Source organism: Coregonus clupeaformis, chromosome 19 (genome assembly GCF_020615455.1).
Source record: "Coregonus clupeaformis isolate EN_2021a chromosome 19, ASM2061545v1, whole genome shotgun sequence".
NCBI classification, from domain to species: Eukaryota; Metazoa; Chordata; class Actinopteri; order Salmoniformes; family Salmonidae; genus Coregonus; species Coregonus clupeaformis.
Genome location: NC_059210.1, coordinates 14,463,950 through 14,483,093, shown reverse-complemented (window position 1 = coordinate 14,483,093; position 19,144 = coordinate 14,463,950). Strand labels below are relative to the sequence as shown.

At 44.5% G+C, this 19,144-nt stretch overlaps 1 protein-coding gene across 3 annotated transcripts in view; it reads right to left on the bottom strand.

Annotated features, from left to right (window-relative positions):
- Nucleotides 1–19,144, bottom strand: part of LOC121531587 (synaptotagmin-7-like) — a 117,318-nt gene that overhangs the window by 65,797 nt on the left and 32,377 nt on the right. Inside the window, exon 1 of one of the 3 annotated variants that reach the window (XM_045205145.1) lies at nucleotides 5,415–5,731. The exons of the other annotated variants lie outside the window; for them this stretch is intronic. Within the exon in view, the coding sequence (XP_045061080.1) occupies nucleotides 5,415–5,458 (44 nt within the window). The 5' untranslated portion in view covers nucleotides 5,459–5,731. Of the gene's footprint in view, nucleotides 1–5,414; nucleotides 5,732–19,144 lie in introns of those variants that run through there. 3 annotated transcript variants of the gene reach the window in all.

Below are 19,144 nucleotides of genomic sequence, written 5' to 3'. Positions count from 1 at the left end.
ATAACACAGCTACATATAACACAGCTACATATCACACAGCTACATATAACACAGCTACACAGCTACATATAACACAGCTACACAGCTACATATAACACAGCTACACAGCTACATATAACACAGCTACATATAACACAGCTACATATAACACAGCTACATATAACACAGTTACATATAACACAGCTACATATAACACAGCTACACAGCTACACAGCTACATATAACACAGCTACACAGCTACACAGCTACATATAACACAGCTACACAGCTACATATAACACAGCTACACAGCTACATATAACACAGCTACACAGCTACATATAACACAGCTACATATAACACAGCTACATATAACACAGCTACATATCACACAGCTACATATAACACAGCTACACAGCTACATATAACACAGCTACACAGCTACATATAACACAGCTACACAGCTACATATAACACAGCTACATATAACACAGCTACATATAACACAGTTACATATAACACAGCTACATATCACACAGCTACATATAACACAGCTACATATAACACAGCTACACAGCTACATATCACACAGCTACATATAACACAGCTACATATAACACAGCTACATATCACACAGCTACATATAACACAGCTACACAGCTACATATAACACAGCTACACAGCTACATATAACACAGCTACATATAACACAGCTACACAGCTACACAGCTACATATACCACAGCCACATATAACACAGCTACATATAACACAGTTACATATAACACAGCTACATATAACACAGCTACATATAACACAGCTACATATAACACAGCTACATATCACACAGCTACATATAACACAGCTACACAGCTATATATAACACAGCTACATATAACACAGCTACATATCACACAGCTACATATAACACAGCTACATATCACACAGCTACATATAACACAGCTACACAGCTACATATAACACAGCTACACAGCTACATATAACACAGCTACACAGCTACATATCACACAGCTACATATAACACAGCTACATATAACACAGCTACATATAACACAGCTACATATAACACAGCTACATATAACACAGCTACATTTAACACAGCTACATATAACACGGCTACATATAACACAGCTACATATCACACAGCTACATATAACACAGCTACATATAACACAGCTACAAATCACACAGCTACATATCACACAGCTACATATTACACAGCTACATATAACGCAGCTACATATAACACAGCTACATATAACACAGCTACATATAACACAGCTACATATAACACAGCTACATATCACACAGCTACATATCACACAGCTACATATAACACAGCTACATATAACACAGCTACATATAACACAGCTACATATAACACAGCTACATATAACACAGCTATATATAACACAGCTACATATAACACAGCTACATATCACACAGCTACATATAACACAGCTACATATAACACAGCTACATATAACACAGCTACATATAACACAGCTACATATAACACAGCTACACAGCTACATATAACACAGCTACACAGCTACATATAACACAGCTACACAGCTACATATAACACAGCTACATATAACAGAGCTACATATAACACAGCTACATATAACACAGCTACACAGCTACACAGCTACATATACCACAGCTACATATAACACAGCTACATATAACACAGTTACATATAACACAGCTACATATAACACAGCTACATATAACACAGCTACATATAACACAGCTACATATCACACAGCTACATATAACACAGCTACACAGCTATATATAACACAGCTACATATAACACAGCTACATATCACACAGCTACATATAACACAGCTACATATCACACAGCTACATATAACACAGCTACACAGCTACATATAACACAGCTACATATAACACAGCTACATATAACACAGTTACATATAACACAGCTACATATAACACAGCTACATATAACACAGCTACATATCACACAGCTACATATAACACAGCTACATATAACACAGCTACATATAACACAGCTACATATAACACAGCTACATATAACACAGCTACATTTAACACAGCTACATATAACACGGCTACATATAACACAGCTACATATAACACAGCTACATATAACACAGCTACATATAACACAGCTACATATAACACAGCTACATATAACACAGCTACATATAACACAGCTACACAGCTACATATAACACAGCTACACAGCTACATATAACACAGCTACATATAACACAGCTACACAGCTACATATAACACAGCTACATATAACACAGCTACATATAACACAGCTACATATAACACAGCTACATATAACACAGCTACATATAACACAGCTACATATAACATAGCTACATATAACACAGCTACATATCACACAGCTACATATAACACAGCTACATATCACACAGCTACATATAACAAAGCTACATATCACACAGCTACATATAACACAGCTACATATCACACAGCTACATATAACACAGCTACATATCACACAGCTACATATCACACAGCTACATATAACACAGCTACACAGCTACATATAACACAGCTACATATAACACAGCTACACAGCTACATATAACACAGCTACACAGCTACATATAACACAGCTACACAGCTACATATAACACAGCTACATATAACACAGCTACATATAACACAGCTACATATAACACAGCTACATATAACACAGCTACATATAACACAGATACACAGCTACATATAACACAGCTACACAGCTACATATAACACAGCTACACAGCTACATATACCACAGCTACACAGCTACATATAACACAGCTACATATAACACAGCTACATATAACACAGCTACATATAACACAGCTACATATAACACAGCTACACAGCTACATATAACACAGCTACACAGCTACATATAACACAGCTACACAGCTACATATAACACAGCTACACAACTACATATAACACAGCTACATATAACACAGTTACATATAACACAGCTACATATAACACAGCTACATATAACACAGCTACATATAACACAGCTACATATAACACAGCTACATATAACACAACTATATATAACACAGCTACATATAACACAGCTACATATCACACAGCTACATATAACACAGCTACACAGCTACATATAACACAGCTACACAGCTACATATAACACAGCTACACAGCTACATATAACACAGCTACATATAACACAGCTACATATAACACAGCTACATATAACACAGTTACATATAACACAGCTACATATAACACAGCTACACAGCTACACAGCTACATATAACACAGCTACACAGCTACACAGCTACATATAACACAGCTACACAGCTACATATAACACAGCTACACAGCTACATATAACACAGCAACACAGCTACATATAACACAGCTACATATAACACAGCTACATATAACACAGCTACATATAACACAGCTACATATAACACAGCTACATATAACACAGCTACATATAACACAGCTATATATAACACAGCTACATATAACACAGCTACATATCACACAGCTACATATAACACAGCTACACAGCTACATATAACACAGCTACACAGCTACATATAACACAGCTACACAGCTACATATAACACAGCTACATATAACACAGCTACATATAACACAGTTACATATAACACAGCTACATATCACACAGCTACATATAACACAGCTACATATAACACAGCTACACAGCTACATATCACACAGCTACATATAACACAGCTACATATAACACAGCTACATATCACACAGCTACATATAACACAGCTACACAGCTACATATAACACAGCTACACAGCTACATATAACACAGCTACATATAACACAGCTACACAGCTACACAGCTACATATACCACAGCTACATATAACACAGCTACATATAACACAGTTACATATAACACAGCTACATATAACACAGCTACATATAACACAGCTACATATAACACAGCTACATATCACACAGCTACATATAACACAGCTACACAGCTATATATAACACAGCTACATATAACACAGCTACATATCACACAGCTACATATAACACAGCTACATATCACACAGCTACATATAACACAGCTACACAGCTACATATAACACAGCTACACAGCTACATATAACACAGCTACACAGCTACATATAACACAGCTACATATAACACAGCTACATATAACACAGCTACATATCACACAGCTACATATAACACAGCTACACAGCTACATATAACACAGCTACATATCACACAGCTACATATAACACAGCTACATATAACACAGCTACATATAACACAGCTACACAGCTACATATAACACAGCTACATATAACACAGCTACATATAACACAGCTACATATAACACAGCTACATATAACACAGCTACATATAACACAGCTACATATAACACAGCTATATATAACACAGCTACATATAACACAGCTACATATCACACAGCTACATATAACACAGCTACACAGCTACATATAACACAGCTACACAGCTACATATAACACAGCTACACAGCTACATATAACACAGCTACATATAACACAGTTACATATAACACAGCTACATATCACACAGCTACATATAACACAGCTACATATAACACAGCTACACAGCTACATATCACACAGCTACATATAACACAGCTACACAGCTACATATAACACAGCTACACAGCTACACAGCTACATATAACACAGCTACATATAACACAGCTACATATAACACAGTTACATATAACACAGCTACATATAACACAGCTACATATAACACAGCTACATATAACACAGCTACATATCACACAGCTACATATAACACAGCTACACAGCTATATATAACACAGCTACATATCACACAGCTACATATAACACAGCTACATATCACACAGCTACATATAACACAGCTACACAGCTACATATAACACAGCTACACAGCTACATATAACACAGCTACACAGCTACATATAACACAGCTACATATAACACAGCTACACAGCTACATATAACACAGCTACATATCACACAGCTACATATAACACAGCTACATATAACACAGCTACATATAACACAGCTACACAGCTACATATAACACAGCTACATATAACACAGCTACATATAACACAGCTACATATCACACAGCTACATATCACACAGCTACATATCACAAAGCTACAACGGTTCCCTCCATCCCACTTCCATGAGTGTCTCTCCTCATGTATATTACCCCAGCTTAGGAATCCTCTCCGTAACTGCAGCTCTGAAACGTCCCTCCATGTTCATCTCACAGAAATATAATTTTTCTATTAATAGAATTCATTCTATTCGTATGGTATTACTCAATTCTATTTCTACTGAGTTTCCCCTACCTTGGAGTCTTCTCTGTAAAGGCAGATCTGAAGAATCCTTCCATAGCTGCTGCCTAGCAGTCTAGCGATGTTCTCTCCACCACCAGCTCTGAAGAGGTCTGTCTGTCTGTCTGTCTGTGTGTCTGTGTATCCAGCAGCTCTCTCTACATGTAAACTCTGCAGCTCTGAAGAGGTCTGTCTGTCTGTCTGTCTGTCTGTCTGTCTGTCTGTCTGTCTGTCTGTCCAGCAGCTCTCTCTACATGTAAACTCTGCAGCTCTGAAGTGTCTCTAACCTCTGTATATGTAGCTGTAGCAGCTGTGAACTGGTCTGTCTCTGTCTGTCCCACCCAGCTGTATATGTACGGTGTCTAAAGTCTGTTTAGCAGGCTAGCAGCCTCTAACCTTAATCAGCAGGAGGCGTGACTACAGAACATGTTGACCTCTAACCCCGTTTTTGCCAGCAACCTTTGACCTCTGTTCTGTTCCCGCCTCTCTTTCTCTTCCCCCTCATCTCTCTCCCGCTATACCACTCCCCCTCGCCCTCCCTCCCTCAATCTCTGTTTGGGATAATTGTGTGTTTGTTTTGCCTCCCTTCAATTATAGTTGAGCAATAATTAAGCAATATACACCACTGTAGGCTACAGAGAGAGAGGGGAGGAGCTATCTAGCTAGTCCTGCCTCCCTCCACCACTGTAGGCTATAGATAGGGAGGGGAGGAGCCAAGTCCACTGCAGTTATTTTTTTACATTTTCAGTCATTTAGCAGACGCTCTTATCCAGAGCGACTTACAGGAGCAATTAGGGTTAAGTGCCTTGCTCAAGGGCACATCGACAGATTTTACACCTAGTCGGCTCGGGGATTAGAACCAGCGACCTTTCGGTTACTGGCACAACGCTCTTAACCACTAAGCCGCCTGCAGTTATGTGTCAGAAGCCAAGGATCTCTGTTTAATAGTAGCACAGTGATCTGCATGGGTTATTACTGCACAAGAGGAGCGCTTGGGCAGAATGTGGGACACCATAGAACAGAACCATAGACTAGTGTAGCAAATTAACATATAGAAATATAGCTCCACAACAAATAACCATATATGAAAGAGATATCTGAAAGCTGTCTTTGATATAAGGGTCGAGCCTGTGAATCGTGTGGCTGGAGTCTTTGATATTTTTTTGGCCCTCCTCTGACACCGCCTGGTATAGAGGTCCTGGATGGCAGGAAGCTAGGCCCCAGTGACGTACTGGGCCCTCTGTAGCGCCTTGTGGTCGGATGCCGAGCAGTTGCCATACCAAGCGGTGATGCAACCAGTCAGGAGGCTCTCGATGGTGCAGCTGTAGAACATTTTGAGGATCTGAGGATCCATGCAAAATCTTTTGGGAGAACAGGCGTTGTCTTGCCCTCTTCACAACTGCTTTGGTGTGTTTGGACCATGATAGGTCCTTAGTGATGTGGACATCAAGGAACTTGAAGCTCTCGACCCACTCCACTACAGCCACGTCGATGTGAATGGGGGGCGTGCTCTGACCTCCTTTTCCTGTAGTCCATGATCAGCTCCTTAGTCTTGCTCACATTGAGGGAGAGGTTGTTGTCCTGGCACCACACTGGGACTAAGCATGCACCACGGAGGGGCTACCGTGTTGAGGGTCAGCGTGGTTGATGTGTTGTTGCCTACCCTCACCACCTGGGGGCAGCCCTTCAGGAAGTGCAAAATCCAGTTGCAGAGGGAAGTGTTGAGTCCCAGGGACCTTAGCTCAGTGATGAGCTTGGAGGGCATATGGTGTTGAATGCTGAGCTGTAGTCAATGAATAGCATTCTCACATAGGTGTTCCTTTTGTCCAGGTAAAAAGGGCAGTGTGGAGTGCAATAGAGATTGTGTCATCTGTAGATCTGTTGGGGCAGTATGTGAATTGGTGTGGGTCCAGGGTTTCTGGGATGATGGTGTTGATGTGAGCCATGACCAGCCTTTCAAAGCATTTCATGGCTACAGATGTGAGAGCTACGGGGCGGTAGTCATTTAGACAGGTTACCTTGGCGTTCTTGGGCACAGAGACTATGGTGGTCTGCTTGAAACATGTAGGTATTACAGACTGGGTCAGGGAGAGGTTGAAAATGTCAGTGAAGAAACTTGCCAGCTGGTCAGCGCATGCTCTGAGTACACGTCCTGGTAATCCATCTGGCCCTGAGGCCTTGGGAATGTTGACCTGTTTAAAGGTCTTACTCACATCGGCTACGGAGAGCATGATCACACAGTCGTCGGGAAAACAGCTGGTGCTCTCATGCATGGTTTAGTGTTGCTTGCCTCGAAGCAAGCGTAGAAGGGATTTAACTTGTCTGGTAGGCTTGCGTCACTGGGCAGCTCGCGGTTGGGTTTCCCATTGTAATCTGTGATAGTTTGCAAGCCCTGCCACAACCGACGAGCGTCAGAGCCAGTGTAGTAGGATTCGATTTTAGTCCTGTATTGACTCTTTGCCTGTTTGATGGTTCGTCGGAGGGCATAGCGGGATTTCTTATAAGAGTCCGGGTTAGAGTCCCGCTCCTTGAAAGCGGCAGCTCTACCCTTTAGCTCAGTGCGGATGTTTCCTGTAATCCATGGCTTCTGGTTGGGGTATGTACTTACGGTCACTGTGGGGACAACGTCGTCGATACACTTATTAATGAAGCCGGTGACTGATGTGGTGTACTCCTCAATGCTATTGGATGAATCCCGGAACATATTCCAGTTTGTGCTAGTGAAACAGTCATGTAGTTTAGCATCCGCTTCATGACACAGTCATCATTCTGTCTCGAGTTGGACAGTAATCATTCTGTCTTGGGTTGGACACAGTCATCATTCTGTCTTGAGTTGAACACAGTCATCTCGCAGTTTAGAAGTGTAGAGGTGATGAAAATCGTTGGCACCACCACTGTCTCTCTCTCGCTCTCTCTCCCTCTTGCACGCTCTCTCTCCCTCCTCTCTCTCTCTCTCTCTCTCTCTCCTCTCTGTCAGAAGTTTACAATAAGCAATAGGACTATACTGAGAAAGTGATTGCAGGTTAATGTGTAAAATGATCTTTGGGTTCATGTGTAAAATTATCTTCAAATTAATGTGTAAAATGATTTTCCGGTTAATGTGTAAAATAGCAAGATGCACTCAGTCTGGTAATAGTTCTGACTCACCACATCACCACAGTGTGCGTTTGCGTGTGTGTGTGTGTGTGTGTGTGTGTGTGTGTGTGTGTGTGTGTGTGTGTGTGTGTCGTGTGTGTGTGTGCGTGTGTTACGAGTCACATTATTGTGTATATTTCACAGCGGTTTAGATGGTACAATAATTCTTTACACTATAGTTGCTTATTTTGTCACAAAAACTGAAATTAGGGAAACTATTAGAATTTCTGAAATGCTCATACAGTATATATATTTTTTTTAAAACAACGTATCCAGCTTTAGTAAAAAATAAAGGCTCCAGTATTTCTCTGTAGCTTTCTTTTATTCAGTCTGTTGACTCAACATAAGAAAATAAGGCAATGTCTGGTAATATATATTATATTATTATATTATTATATATATATTACTATCAGTAAAGGACATAAAGATTAATCTATATTTTTAAAACCATTCTAGGTTTATAAAGGTTTATAAAGCTAAAAGGACTCATAGTAAAGGAAAAGCTCAATTCCTCTGTTTCTTTAGTTCATTTAGTCTGTTGGCTGCTCTAGCAGAAAGGCCAAAGAAGACTGGAGGGCAGGAGAGGAGACTGTGTGTGTGTGTGTGTGTGTGTGTGTGTGTGTGTGTGTGTGTGTGTGTGTGTGTGTGTGTGTGTGTGTGTGTGTGTGTGTGTGTGTGTGTGTGTGTGTGTGTGTGTGTGTGTGTGTGTGTGTGTGTGTGTGTGTGTGTGTGGAGAGAGGAGAGGAGACAGAACACAGCAGACGAACCAACCGACCAACGAGAGACAAATAGCTGGGAGTTATTGTTGACGTGGCGACGTTCTGAAGCACAGATTTTCAGATCACCTGGCAGAATGAATTATTACAGATAAATGTTCCTTAGGCTACAGCTGCTGACTGGACCTCCTTCAGCGCTCTGAAGAAACACGTCTACGGGGGGTTGATCAGGAAGTCTAAATCAGATTTATATCTGAAAGCGGTCACAGAGAACCTTAACAAGTTATGAAAATTAATCAAATCAGTGTTCTAATGTATCCTCTGGCCTTCCTGACCACATAGTGGTGGATTCTAATGAAGTGACGGATACAGCTGGTATTGTAGGGGTCTTTACATTTTAGTCATTTAGCAGACACTCTTATCCAGAGCGACTTACAGTTAGTGAGTGCATACATTATATATTTAATTTTTTTTCATACTGGCCCCCCATGGGAATCGAACCCACAACCCTGGCGTTGCAAACACCATGCTCTATCAACTGAGCTACATCCCCTGTCGGCCATTCCCTCCCCTACCCTGGGCCAATTGTGCGCCGCCCCATGGGTCTCCCGGTCGCGGCCGGCTACGACAGAGACTGGATTCGAACCAGGATCTCTAGTGGCACAGCTAGCACTGCAATTTTATTTTTTATTTTATTTTTATTTCACCTTTATTTAACCAGGTAAGCCAGTTGAGAACAAGTTCTCATTTACAACTGCGACCTGGCCAAGATAAAGCAAAGCAGTGTGATAAAAACAACAACGCAGAGTTACATATGGGGTAAAACAAAACAAAGTCAAAAATACAACAGAAATAAGTATATATACAGTATGTGCAAATGTAGCAAGTTATGGAGGTAAGGCAATAAATAGTCTATAGTGCAAAATAATTACAATTAGTATTAACACTGGAATGATAGATGTGCAAGAGATGATTTGCAAATAGAGATACTGGGGTACAAATGAGCAAAATAAATAACAATATAGGGATGAGGTAGTTGGGCGGGCTAATTTCAGATGGGCTGTGTACAGGTGCAGTGATCGGTAAGCTGCTCTGACAACTGATGCTTAAAGTTAGTGAGGGAGATAAGTGTATCCAGCTTCAGAGATTTTTGTAATTTGTTCCAGTCATTGGCAGCAGAGAACTGGAAGGAATGGCGGCCAAAGGAGGTGTTGGCTTTGGGGATGACCAGTGAGATATACCTGCTGGAGCGCATACTACGGGTGGGTGTTGCTATGGTGACCAATGAGCTAAGATAAGGCGGGGATTTGCCTAGCAGAGATTTATAGATGGCCTGGAGCTTAGACCACTGTGCCACTCGGGAGACCTTCTTTAACAAGCACTTCATTTCTGCTGGTTCAGTTTTGGATAAAGGCCTCTAACGTAAGCTCTGTTTCAGCAAGCCCTGATACATGTCAACCCTTTTAACGTGAAAGGCCTTAAAGACACAGACCCTAAAAGGTCTGCAGGCCCAGATATCATCCTTACACTTAAAGACAGCAGCTGGTAATGTTGCTGAGCCTGTGCTAACTAAACCCCTTGTCCAATTCTATTCCCAGAATGTGGAAATGGTCATTATGTTCTCCCCCTACTGTGGGTTGGAAATAACTGCCCCCCTCTGTCCAAGCTCCCTATCCTGGCCAGTCTTTGAATCACTTGTGAACTCTCAGCTAAAGAAGTTCCTACTTGAAAACAACCTCCTGAGTGGGGTTCAGTCTGGCTTTAGGTCTGGGCACGGCACCATAACCTGTTTGATTCAGTTGACCACAAACTGTTTCTAGCCAGACTCAGCAACATTGATTAATCAAAGGCGTTTGTTTTACTTCTGCTCTTTTTTTCTCAACACTTTTTTTGTTGTGGTTTTATTCTTACTTTTTTTGTTTAAAATAAATGCACTGTTGGTTAAGGGCTGTAAGTAAGCATTTCACTGTAATGTCTGCACCTGTTGTATTCGGCGCATGTGACCAATAAAATTTGATTTGATTTGATTTGATTTGATTTGATTTGATTCAGTTGACCACAAACTGTTCCTAGCCAGACTCAGCAACATTGATTAATCAAAAGGCGTTTTGATTCAGTTGACCACAAACTGTTCCTAGCCAGACTCAGCAACATTGATTAATCAAAGGTGTTTTGATTCAGTTGACCACAAACTGTTCCTAGCCAGACTCAGTAACATTGGTCTCAGTGAAGGGGCTGTCAATTGGTTTAGAAACTATTTCGCTGAGAGAACACAATTTAGTCTATGCTGAGAATCACAAGTCTAGCTTCCTTGAGATTGGTAAAGGTGTGCCCCAATGTTCTATTTTTGCTCCTGTGCTATTCTAAATGTGTATGAATGACTTGGGAGATATGATGCAACCAGCCAAGGTGCATCTGTATGCAGATGATACAGTCATATATTCATGTGCTCCTTCTCTGGTCCAGGCTGTTGAAGAGCTCCGGGCTGCCTTTCAGTGACTGCAGACCTCCCTATTTGGTCTCAAACTGGTCCTGAATGTACAAATAAATATTTCTGTAATTTATTACGGTGATTTATTGTAAATGCATGCAGCCTCTTCTGTGTTAAAGAGACTTAGAGACTGGCCTCTGTTTATCATATCCGTTGAGCTTTGTTACTAATGCCAAGTCACTCACCCCACCATTGCACCTTCTACCAAATGGTGGTTTGGACCTTGCTTTTATTATGCGCAGACAGTTACATTGGGACAAGTTCATTTACAAAGCCCTTCTGGGTAAACTCCCCTCTGTAGCCTGCTCACCTTTACCATTAGCAGTACCACATGGTCCAGCAGAGGCATCGCACAACTAGGGAGCACAGGGGATTTGCCCTGTAAAAAATAACAATTTAAAAAACAATTTATTTTTTATTAAATGTTTTTGTTTGTTTATTTTTTTCTCTGTAATAATACCATTTAGCAATTTTAAACATGAATGTAAAAAAAAAAAAAAAAAAACATTAGGCATTTAGATTTGCCAATAAGTGTTCTCGTCTTAAACACAAGTGTTTAGAATGCAAGCTTAAACATGATGTTCAGCTTTTTCCCGTCAGTTTCCAACCAGGAGAACACCCTACACTGAGTGTACAAAACATTAGGAACACTTGCTCTTTCCAGAGGGAGGGGACACTACAGAACATTTCTCTAGACACTAAGGGCCAGTTTCCCGGACACAGATTAATCCTAGTCCAGGACTAAAAAAACATGCTTAATCTGTGTCTGAGAAATTGTTCCTAAGAGTATGACATCATATCGAGATTTTCAGACCACTTCTTAAGGCCGGTTTCCCTAATCCGAGTCCAGGACTAAAAAGCTCAGTGGAAAATCTCAATTGAATGTGTTTTTTTAGTCCAGGAGACGAGTAGGCTTCATCTGGGTCCGGGAAACCGGCCTTACAGGTTCATAGATAGCTGCGCTGTTAGAAAACGTTGAAGCAAGATCTCCAAGTTATCAATTATTGTATGTGTCAGGTTCATGTCAGGTTCATGCTATAATGGCATGTTAAAAATAGCTGGTTTGACGAGGAATAACTGGGGATCTTTTAATTAATGATGCTCAATCAACATTTTCCGCTCAAGGTGTATCTTAACAATTTCCATTTTGTCACAGAATCAAAATATTGGTTGAAATGGCCTAATTGGTCTACAGGGAAACTCTCTCTCTGTGCGTGCGTGCGTGCGTGCGTGTGTGTGTGTGTGTGTGTGTGTGCGTGCGTGTGTGTGTGTGTGTGTGTGTGTGTGTGTCAGAGAGCTGCATGACCAAACACATGAATACACTCTGGCTCTGATCTTAAACTGATAAATCACAGACACCGTCTACAGCTGAAATTAGAAATACAAACAGCAACATGGAAGAGTATGTTGTCTCTACATGAGTTCTACATTACAGTGTACGGTTCAGTTTCTATCATGACACACAGAGTGGTCCTCTATAGTTCAGATTCTATCATGACACACAGAGTGGTCCTCTATAGTTCAGATTCTATCATGACACACAGAGTGGTCCTCTATAGTTCAGATTCTATCATGACACACAGAGTGGTCCTCTATAGTTCAGATTCTATCATGACACACAGAGTGGTCCTCTATAGTTCAGATTCTATCATGACACACAGAGTGGTCCTCTATAGTTCAGATTCTATCATGACACACAGAGTGGTAGAATGCGAAAGGCGTTACACTCAAAGAGCTACCGAAGATAAGTTACAAAAATAACTGAAATACTGTCACGAGAATTTCTATCTCTAATAATTACCCAAGCTTTGAATAATTCCCAGAGGGTGTAAGGCTCTGGTTTAATCATGAATTAAACAAATTCTCCAGTCTGCAATGGATCAGCCATTTTATTCAGAGAGCGCTCTGGCGCCAAAAACACACACAGCCATTTTTACATGCGTCCACACAAAGGACTTTGCTCCGCCCACCTTTTGGCGGCCTGTGACTTTCCACAGTATAGAATGTTTATTTTTTATTTTAACTCGAACATAGCTTACACAGTTATACACTATCGGGGTGGAACACTTTCGTCATTACAATAAACATACAAATTCATCTATCAAATACGTATGGGAGAAAGGGAGAGAGGGAGGGGGATCTAACAGATAAAGGCAGTCAGTCATCTCTTGGATGTCTGGGAATCTTTTAAGATATTTAGACATTTGGGCAGCTTCTCTTTGTTGTGTGAGGTGTCTGCCTGTCTGTCCAGGAATGGAAAAGCTATGTTTATAGCAGTGTGGTTCAGTGTGTTTACGTAAGTGACTAGCATGTTTCTGGATTATGAAGAGACTCTCTGGGTAACTCGATGTGGAGCAATGGAGAGAGAGATAGAGAGAGAGAGGGTCGGGGGAGAGAGAGAGAGAGAGAGAGAGAGAGAGAGAGAGAGAGAGAGGGTGGGTGGGGGAGAGAGAGAGGTTGGGGGAGAGAGAGAGAGGATGGGTGGGTGGGTGGGTGGGGGGAGAGAGAGGTTGGGGGGAGAGAGAGAGAGAGAGAGAGAGAAAGGGTTGGGAGAGAGAGAGAGGTTGGGGGAGAGAGCGAGAGAGAGAGAGAGAGAAATGGTCGGGAGAGAGAGAGGGACAGAGAGAGAGAGAGAGAGAGAGAGAGAGAGAGAGAGAGAGAGAGAGAGAGAGAGAGAGAGAGAGAGAGAGAGAGAGAGAGAGAGAGAGAGAGAGAGAGAGAGAAACTGAGCTGCACTTCCTAACCTCCTGCCAAATGTATGACCATATTAGAGACACATATTTCCCTCAGATTACAGCGATCCACAAAGAATTCGAAAACAAACCCAATTTTGATAAACTCCCTTATCTACTGGGTGAAAAACCACAGTGTGCCATCACAGCTGCAAGATTTGTGACCTGTTGCCACAAGAAAAGGGCAACCAGTGAAGAACAAACACCATTGTAAATACAACCCATATTTATGTTTATTTATTTTCCCATTTGTACTTTAACTATTTGCACATTGTTACAACACTGTATATATACATAATATGACATTTGAAATGTCTGTCACACTCTGGCTCCAGGACTGTGTGTTAGAGCCAGGGTGTATTTCATTTGGTGGTGTTGGGGTTGGGTGAGTTTCATTTTGTTTGTGTTTAGTGGTGATTGGTCAATGACTCCCAATCGGAGGTAACGAGTGTCAGCTGTCGGCTCGTTATCTCTGATTGGGAGCCATATATATACTGTTGTGTTTCACTGTTTGTTTGTGGGTTTTTGTTCCATGTTTCTGTCAGTGTTACAGAGGACTTCACTATCGTCATTTGTTGTTTTTTCGTGGTTGCTTTATGAAATAAAGTCATTATGTTCACTCCACGCGCTGCGTATTGGTCCGCTCCTTTAGACGATCGTGACAGAAAAACCCACCATAAAAGGACCAAGCAGCGTGTCAAGCGGCAACAGGATCCACCTACACAGGATTTATATCCACCCATAAAGGATTCATGGACATGGGAGGAGATACTGGATGGTAAGGGTCCTTGGGCACAACCGGGAGAATATCGCCTCCCTCGTGAAGAGCTGGAGGCAGCTAAAGCCGAGAGGAGGCGATATGAGGAGGCAGCACGGAGGCAAGGCTGGAAGCCCGGGAGTACTACCCAAAAAATTTTTTGGGGGGCACATGGCTTGGGCGCCTGGGCAGCAGGAGGCTGCCACAGGGAGATGTGGAGAGAAGGCTATCGGATTACGGGAGCCATTGGCGAGTAGAGGGAGGGAAGTTGTTGTCGCACGGCATGAGAGACTGAAGTGTGTTACCAGTCCGGTCCGGCCCGTTCCTGATCCCCAGTTAAGGCCAGTGGTGTGTGTTCCCTGCACGGACCGGCCTGTTCCTGCTCCAAGCACGTATCCTACGGGGTGCGTCACCAGCCCAGCCCGGCCTGTTCCTTCAGAGCCGTCCGCAGACCGGGAGCCGCTAGGAGCCTTCCGCCAGACAGAATCATACACCTGCTATGGAATCAGCAGGAGCCGACGCAGCCTATGCTGGACTGGAGGCTCGGGTTCGTGACCGGCAGGAGCGGCTCATGCGGATGGGAGCCGCCCTGCTGGAGGTGATGACTGCAATCCGAGGCTGGGGTCCGCTCCACCGCTAGCCGCCCAGCCAGCACCATCAGCCAGCCATGAGCAGCCAGACCCGTCAGCCAGCCACGAGCAGCCAGATCCGTCAGCCAGCCGCGAGCAGCCAGATCCGTCAGCCAGCCATGAGCAGCCAGATCCGTCAACCAGCCATGAGCAGCCAGATCCGTCAGCCAGCCATGAGCAGCCAGATCCGTCAGCCAGCCATGAGCAGCCAGATCCGTCAGCCAGCCATGAGCAGCCAGATCCGTCAGCCAGCCATGAGCAGCCAGATCCGTCAGCCAGCCACGAGCAGCCAGACCCGTCAGCCAGCCGCGAGCAGCCAGATCCGTCAGCCAGCCATGAGCAGCCAGATCCGTCAGCTAGCCACGAGCAGCCAGATCCGTCAGCCAGCCATGAGCAGCCAGATCCGTCAGCCAGCCATGAGCAGCCAGATCCGTCAGCCAGCCATGAGCAGCCAGATCCGTTAGCCAGCCATGAGCCGTCCAGCCAGGATCCGCCAGAGCCGTCCAGCCAGGATCCGCCAGAGCCGTCCAGCCAGGATCCGCCAGAGCCGTCCCAGCCAGGATCCGCCAGAGCCGTCCAGCCAGGATCCGCCAGAGCCGTCCAGCCAGGATCCGCCAGAGCCGTCCAGCCAGGATCCGCCAGAGCCGTCCAGCCAGGATCCGCCAGAGCCGTCCAGCCAGGATCTGCCAGAGCCGCCCAGCCAGGATCCGTCAGCCAGCCATGAGCCGTCCAGCCAGGATCCGCCAGAGCCGTCCAGCCAGGATCCGCCAGAGCCGTCCAGCCAGGATCCGCCAGAGCCGTCCAGCCAGGATCCGCCAGAGCCGCCCAGCCAGGATCCGCCAGAGCCGTCCAGCCAGGATCCGCCAGAGCCAGCCAGCCGGGATCCGCCAGAGCCGTCCAGCCGGGATCCGCCAGAGCCGTCCAGCCGGGATCCGGCAGAGCCGTCCCAGCCGGGATCCGCCAGAGCCGTCCAGCCGGGATCCGCCAGAGTCGTCCAGCCGGGATCCGCCAGAGCCGTCCAGCCGGGATCCGCCAGAGCCGTCCAGCCGGGATCCGCCAGAGCCGTCCAGCCGGGATCCGCCAGAGCCGTCCAGCCGGGATCCGCCAGAGTCGTCCAGCCGGGACCCGCCAGAGCCGTCCAGCCGGGACCCGCCAGTGCCGTCCAGCCGGGACCCGGCCAGAGCCGTCGTCAGCCGGGATCCGCCAGAGCCGTCCAGCCGGGATCCGCCAGAGCCGTCCAGCCGGGATCCGCCAGAGCCGTCCAGCCGGGATCCGCCAGAGCCGTCCAGCCGGGATCCGCCAGAGCCGTCCAGCCGGGATCCGCCAGAGCCGTCCAGCCGGGATCCGCCAGAGCCGACCAGCCGGGAGCCACCAGAGCCGTCCAGCCAGTATCCGCCATTCAGCCTGGTACTGCCCCTTAGTCCGGTACCGCCCCTTAGTCCGGTACTGCCCCTTAGTCCGGTGCTGCCCCTTAGTCCGGTGCCGCCCCTTAACCCAGTGGGGTTTAGTTGGGGGGTGGTCATGTGGAGGGGGCTAGGGAAGCGGGTGGTGACTAAGGTGGGATGGGGACCACGACCAGGGGCAGAACCGCCACCGTGGACAGACGCCCACCCAGACCCTCCCCTAGACTGTATGCTGGTGCGCCCGGAGTTCGCACCTTTAGGGGGGGGTACTGTCACACTCTGGCTCCAGGACTGTGTGTTAGAGCCAGGGTGTATTTCATTTGGTGGTGTTGGGGTTGGGTGAGTTTCATTTTGTTTGTGTTTAGTGGTGATTGGTCAATGACTCCCAATCGGAGGTAACGAGTGTCAGCTGTCGGCTCGTTATCTCTGATTGGGAGCCATATATATACTGTTGTGTTTCACTGTTTGTTTGTGGGTTTTTGTTCCATGTTTCTGTCAGTGTTACAGAGGACTTCACTATCGTCATTTGTTGTTTTTTCGTGGTTGCTTTATGAAATAAAGTCATTATGTTCACTCCACGCGCTGCGTATTGGTCCGCTCCTTTAGACGATCGTGACAATGTCTTTATTCTTTTGAAACTTCTGAGTGTAATGTTTACTGTTAATATTTATTGTTTATTTCACTTTTGTTTACTATCTACTTCACTTGCTTTGGCAATGTTAACACACGTTTCCCATGCCAATAAAGCCCTTAAATTGAAATTGAATTGAATTGAGAGAGAGAGAGGGAGAGAGAGAGAGAGAGAGTAGAGAGAGAGAGAGAGAGAGAGGGAGGGAGGGAGGGAGGGAGAGAGAGAGAGAGAGAGAGAGAGAGAGAGAGAGAGAGAGAGAGAGAGAGAGAGAGAGAGAGAGAGAGAGAGAGAGAGAGAGAGAGAGAGAGAGAGAGAGAGAGAGAGAGGGGTTGGGGGAGAGTAGAGAGAGAGAGAGAGAGAGAGAGAGGGGGTGGGTGGGGGAGAGAGAGAGGTTGGGGGAGAGAGAGAGAGGATGGGTGGGTGGGTGGGTGGGGGAGAGAGAGGTTGGGGGAGAGAGAGAGAGAGAGAGAGAGAAAGGGTTGGGAGAGAGAGAGAGGGGGTGGGGAGAGAGAGAGAGAGAGGTTGGGGGAGAGAGCGAGAGAGAGAGAGAGAGAAATGGTCGGGAGAGAGAGAGAGACAGAGAGAGAGAGAGAGAGAGAGAGAGAGAGAGAGAGAGAGAGAGAGAGAGAGAGAGAGAGAGAGAAACTGAGCTGCACTTCCTAACCTCCTGCCAAATGTATGACCATATTAGAGACACATATTTCCCTCAGATTACAGCGATCCACAAAGAATTCGAAAACAAACCCAATTTTGATAAACTCCCTTATCTACTGGGTGAAAAACCACAGTGTGCCATCACAGCTGCAAGATTTGTGACCTGTTGCCACAAGAAAAGGGCAACCAGTGAAGAACAAACACCATTGTAAATACAACCCATATTTATGTTTATTTATTTTCCCATTTGTACTTTAACTATTTGCACATTGTTACAACACTGTATATATACATAATATGACATTTGAAATGTCTTTATTCTTTTGAAACTTCTGAGTGTAATGTTTACTGTTAATATTTATTGTTTATTTCACTTTTGTTTACTATCTACTTCACTTGCTTTGGCAATGTTAACACACGTTTCCCATGCCAATAAAGCCCTTAAATTGAAATTGAATTGAATTGAGAGAGAGAGAGGGAGAGAGAGAGAGAGAGAGAGAGAGAGAGAGAGAGAGAGAGAGGGAGGGAGGGAGGGAGGGAGAGAGAGAGAGAGAGAGAGAGAGAGAGAGAGAGAGAGAGGGGTTGGGGGGAGAGTAG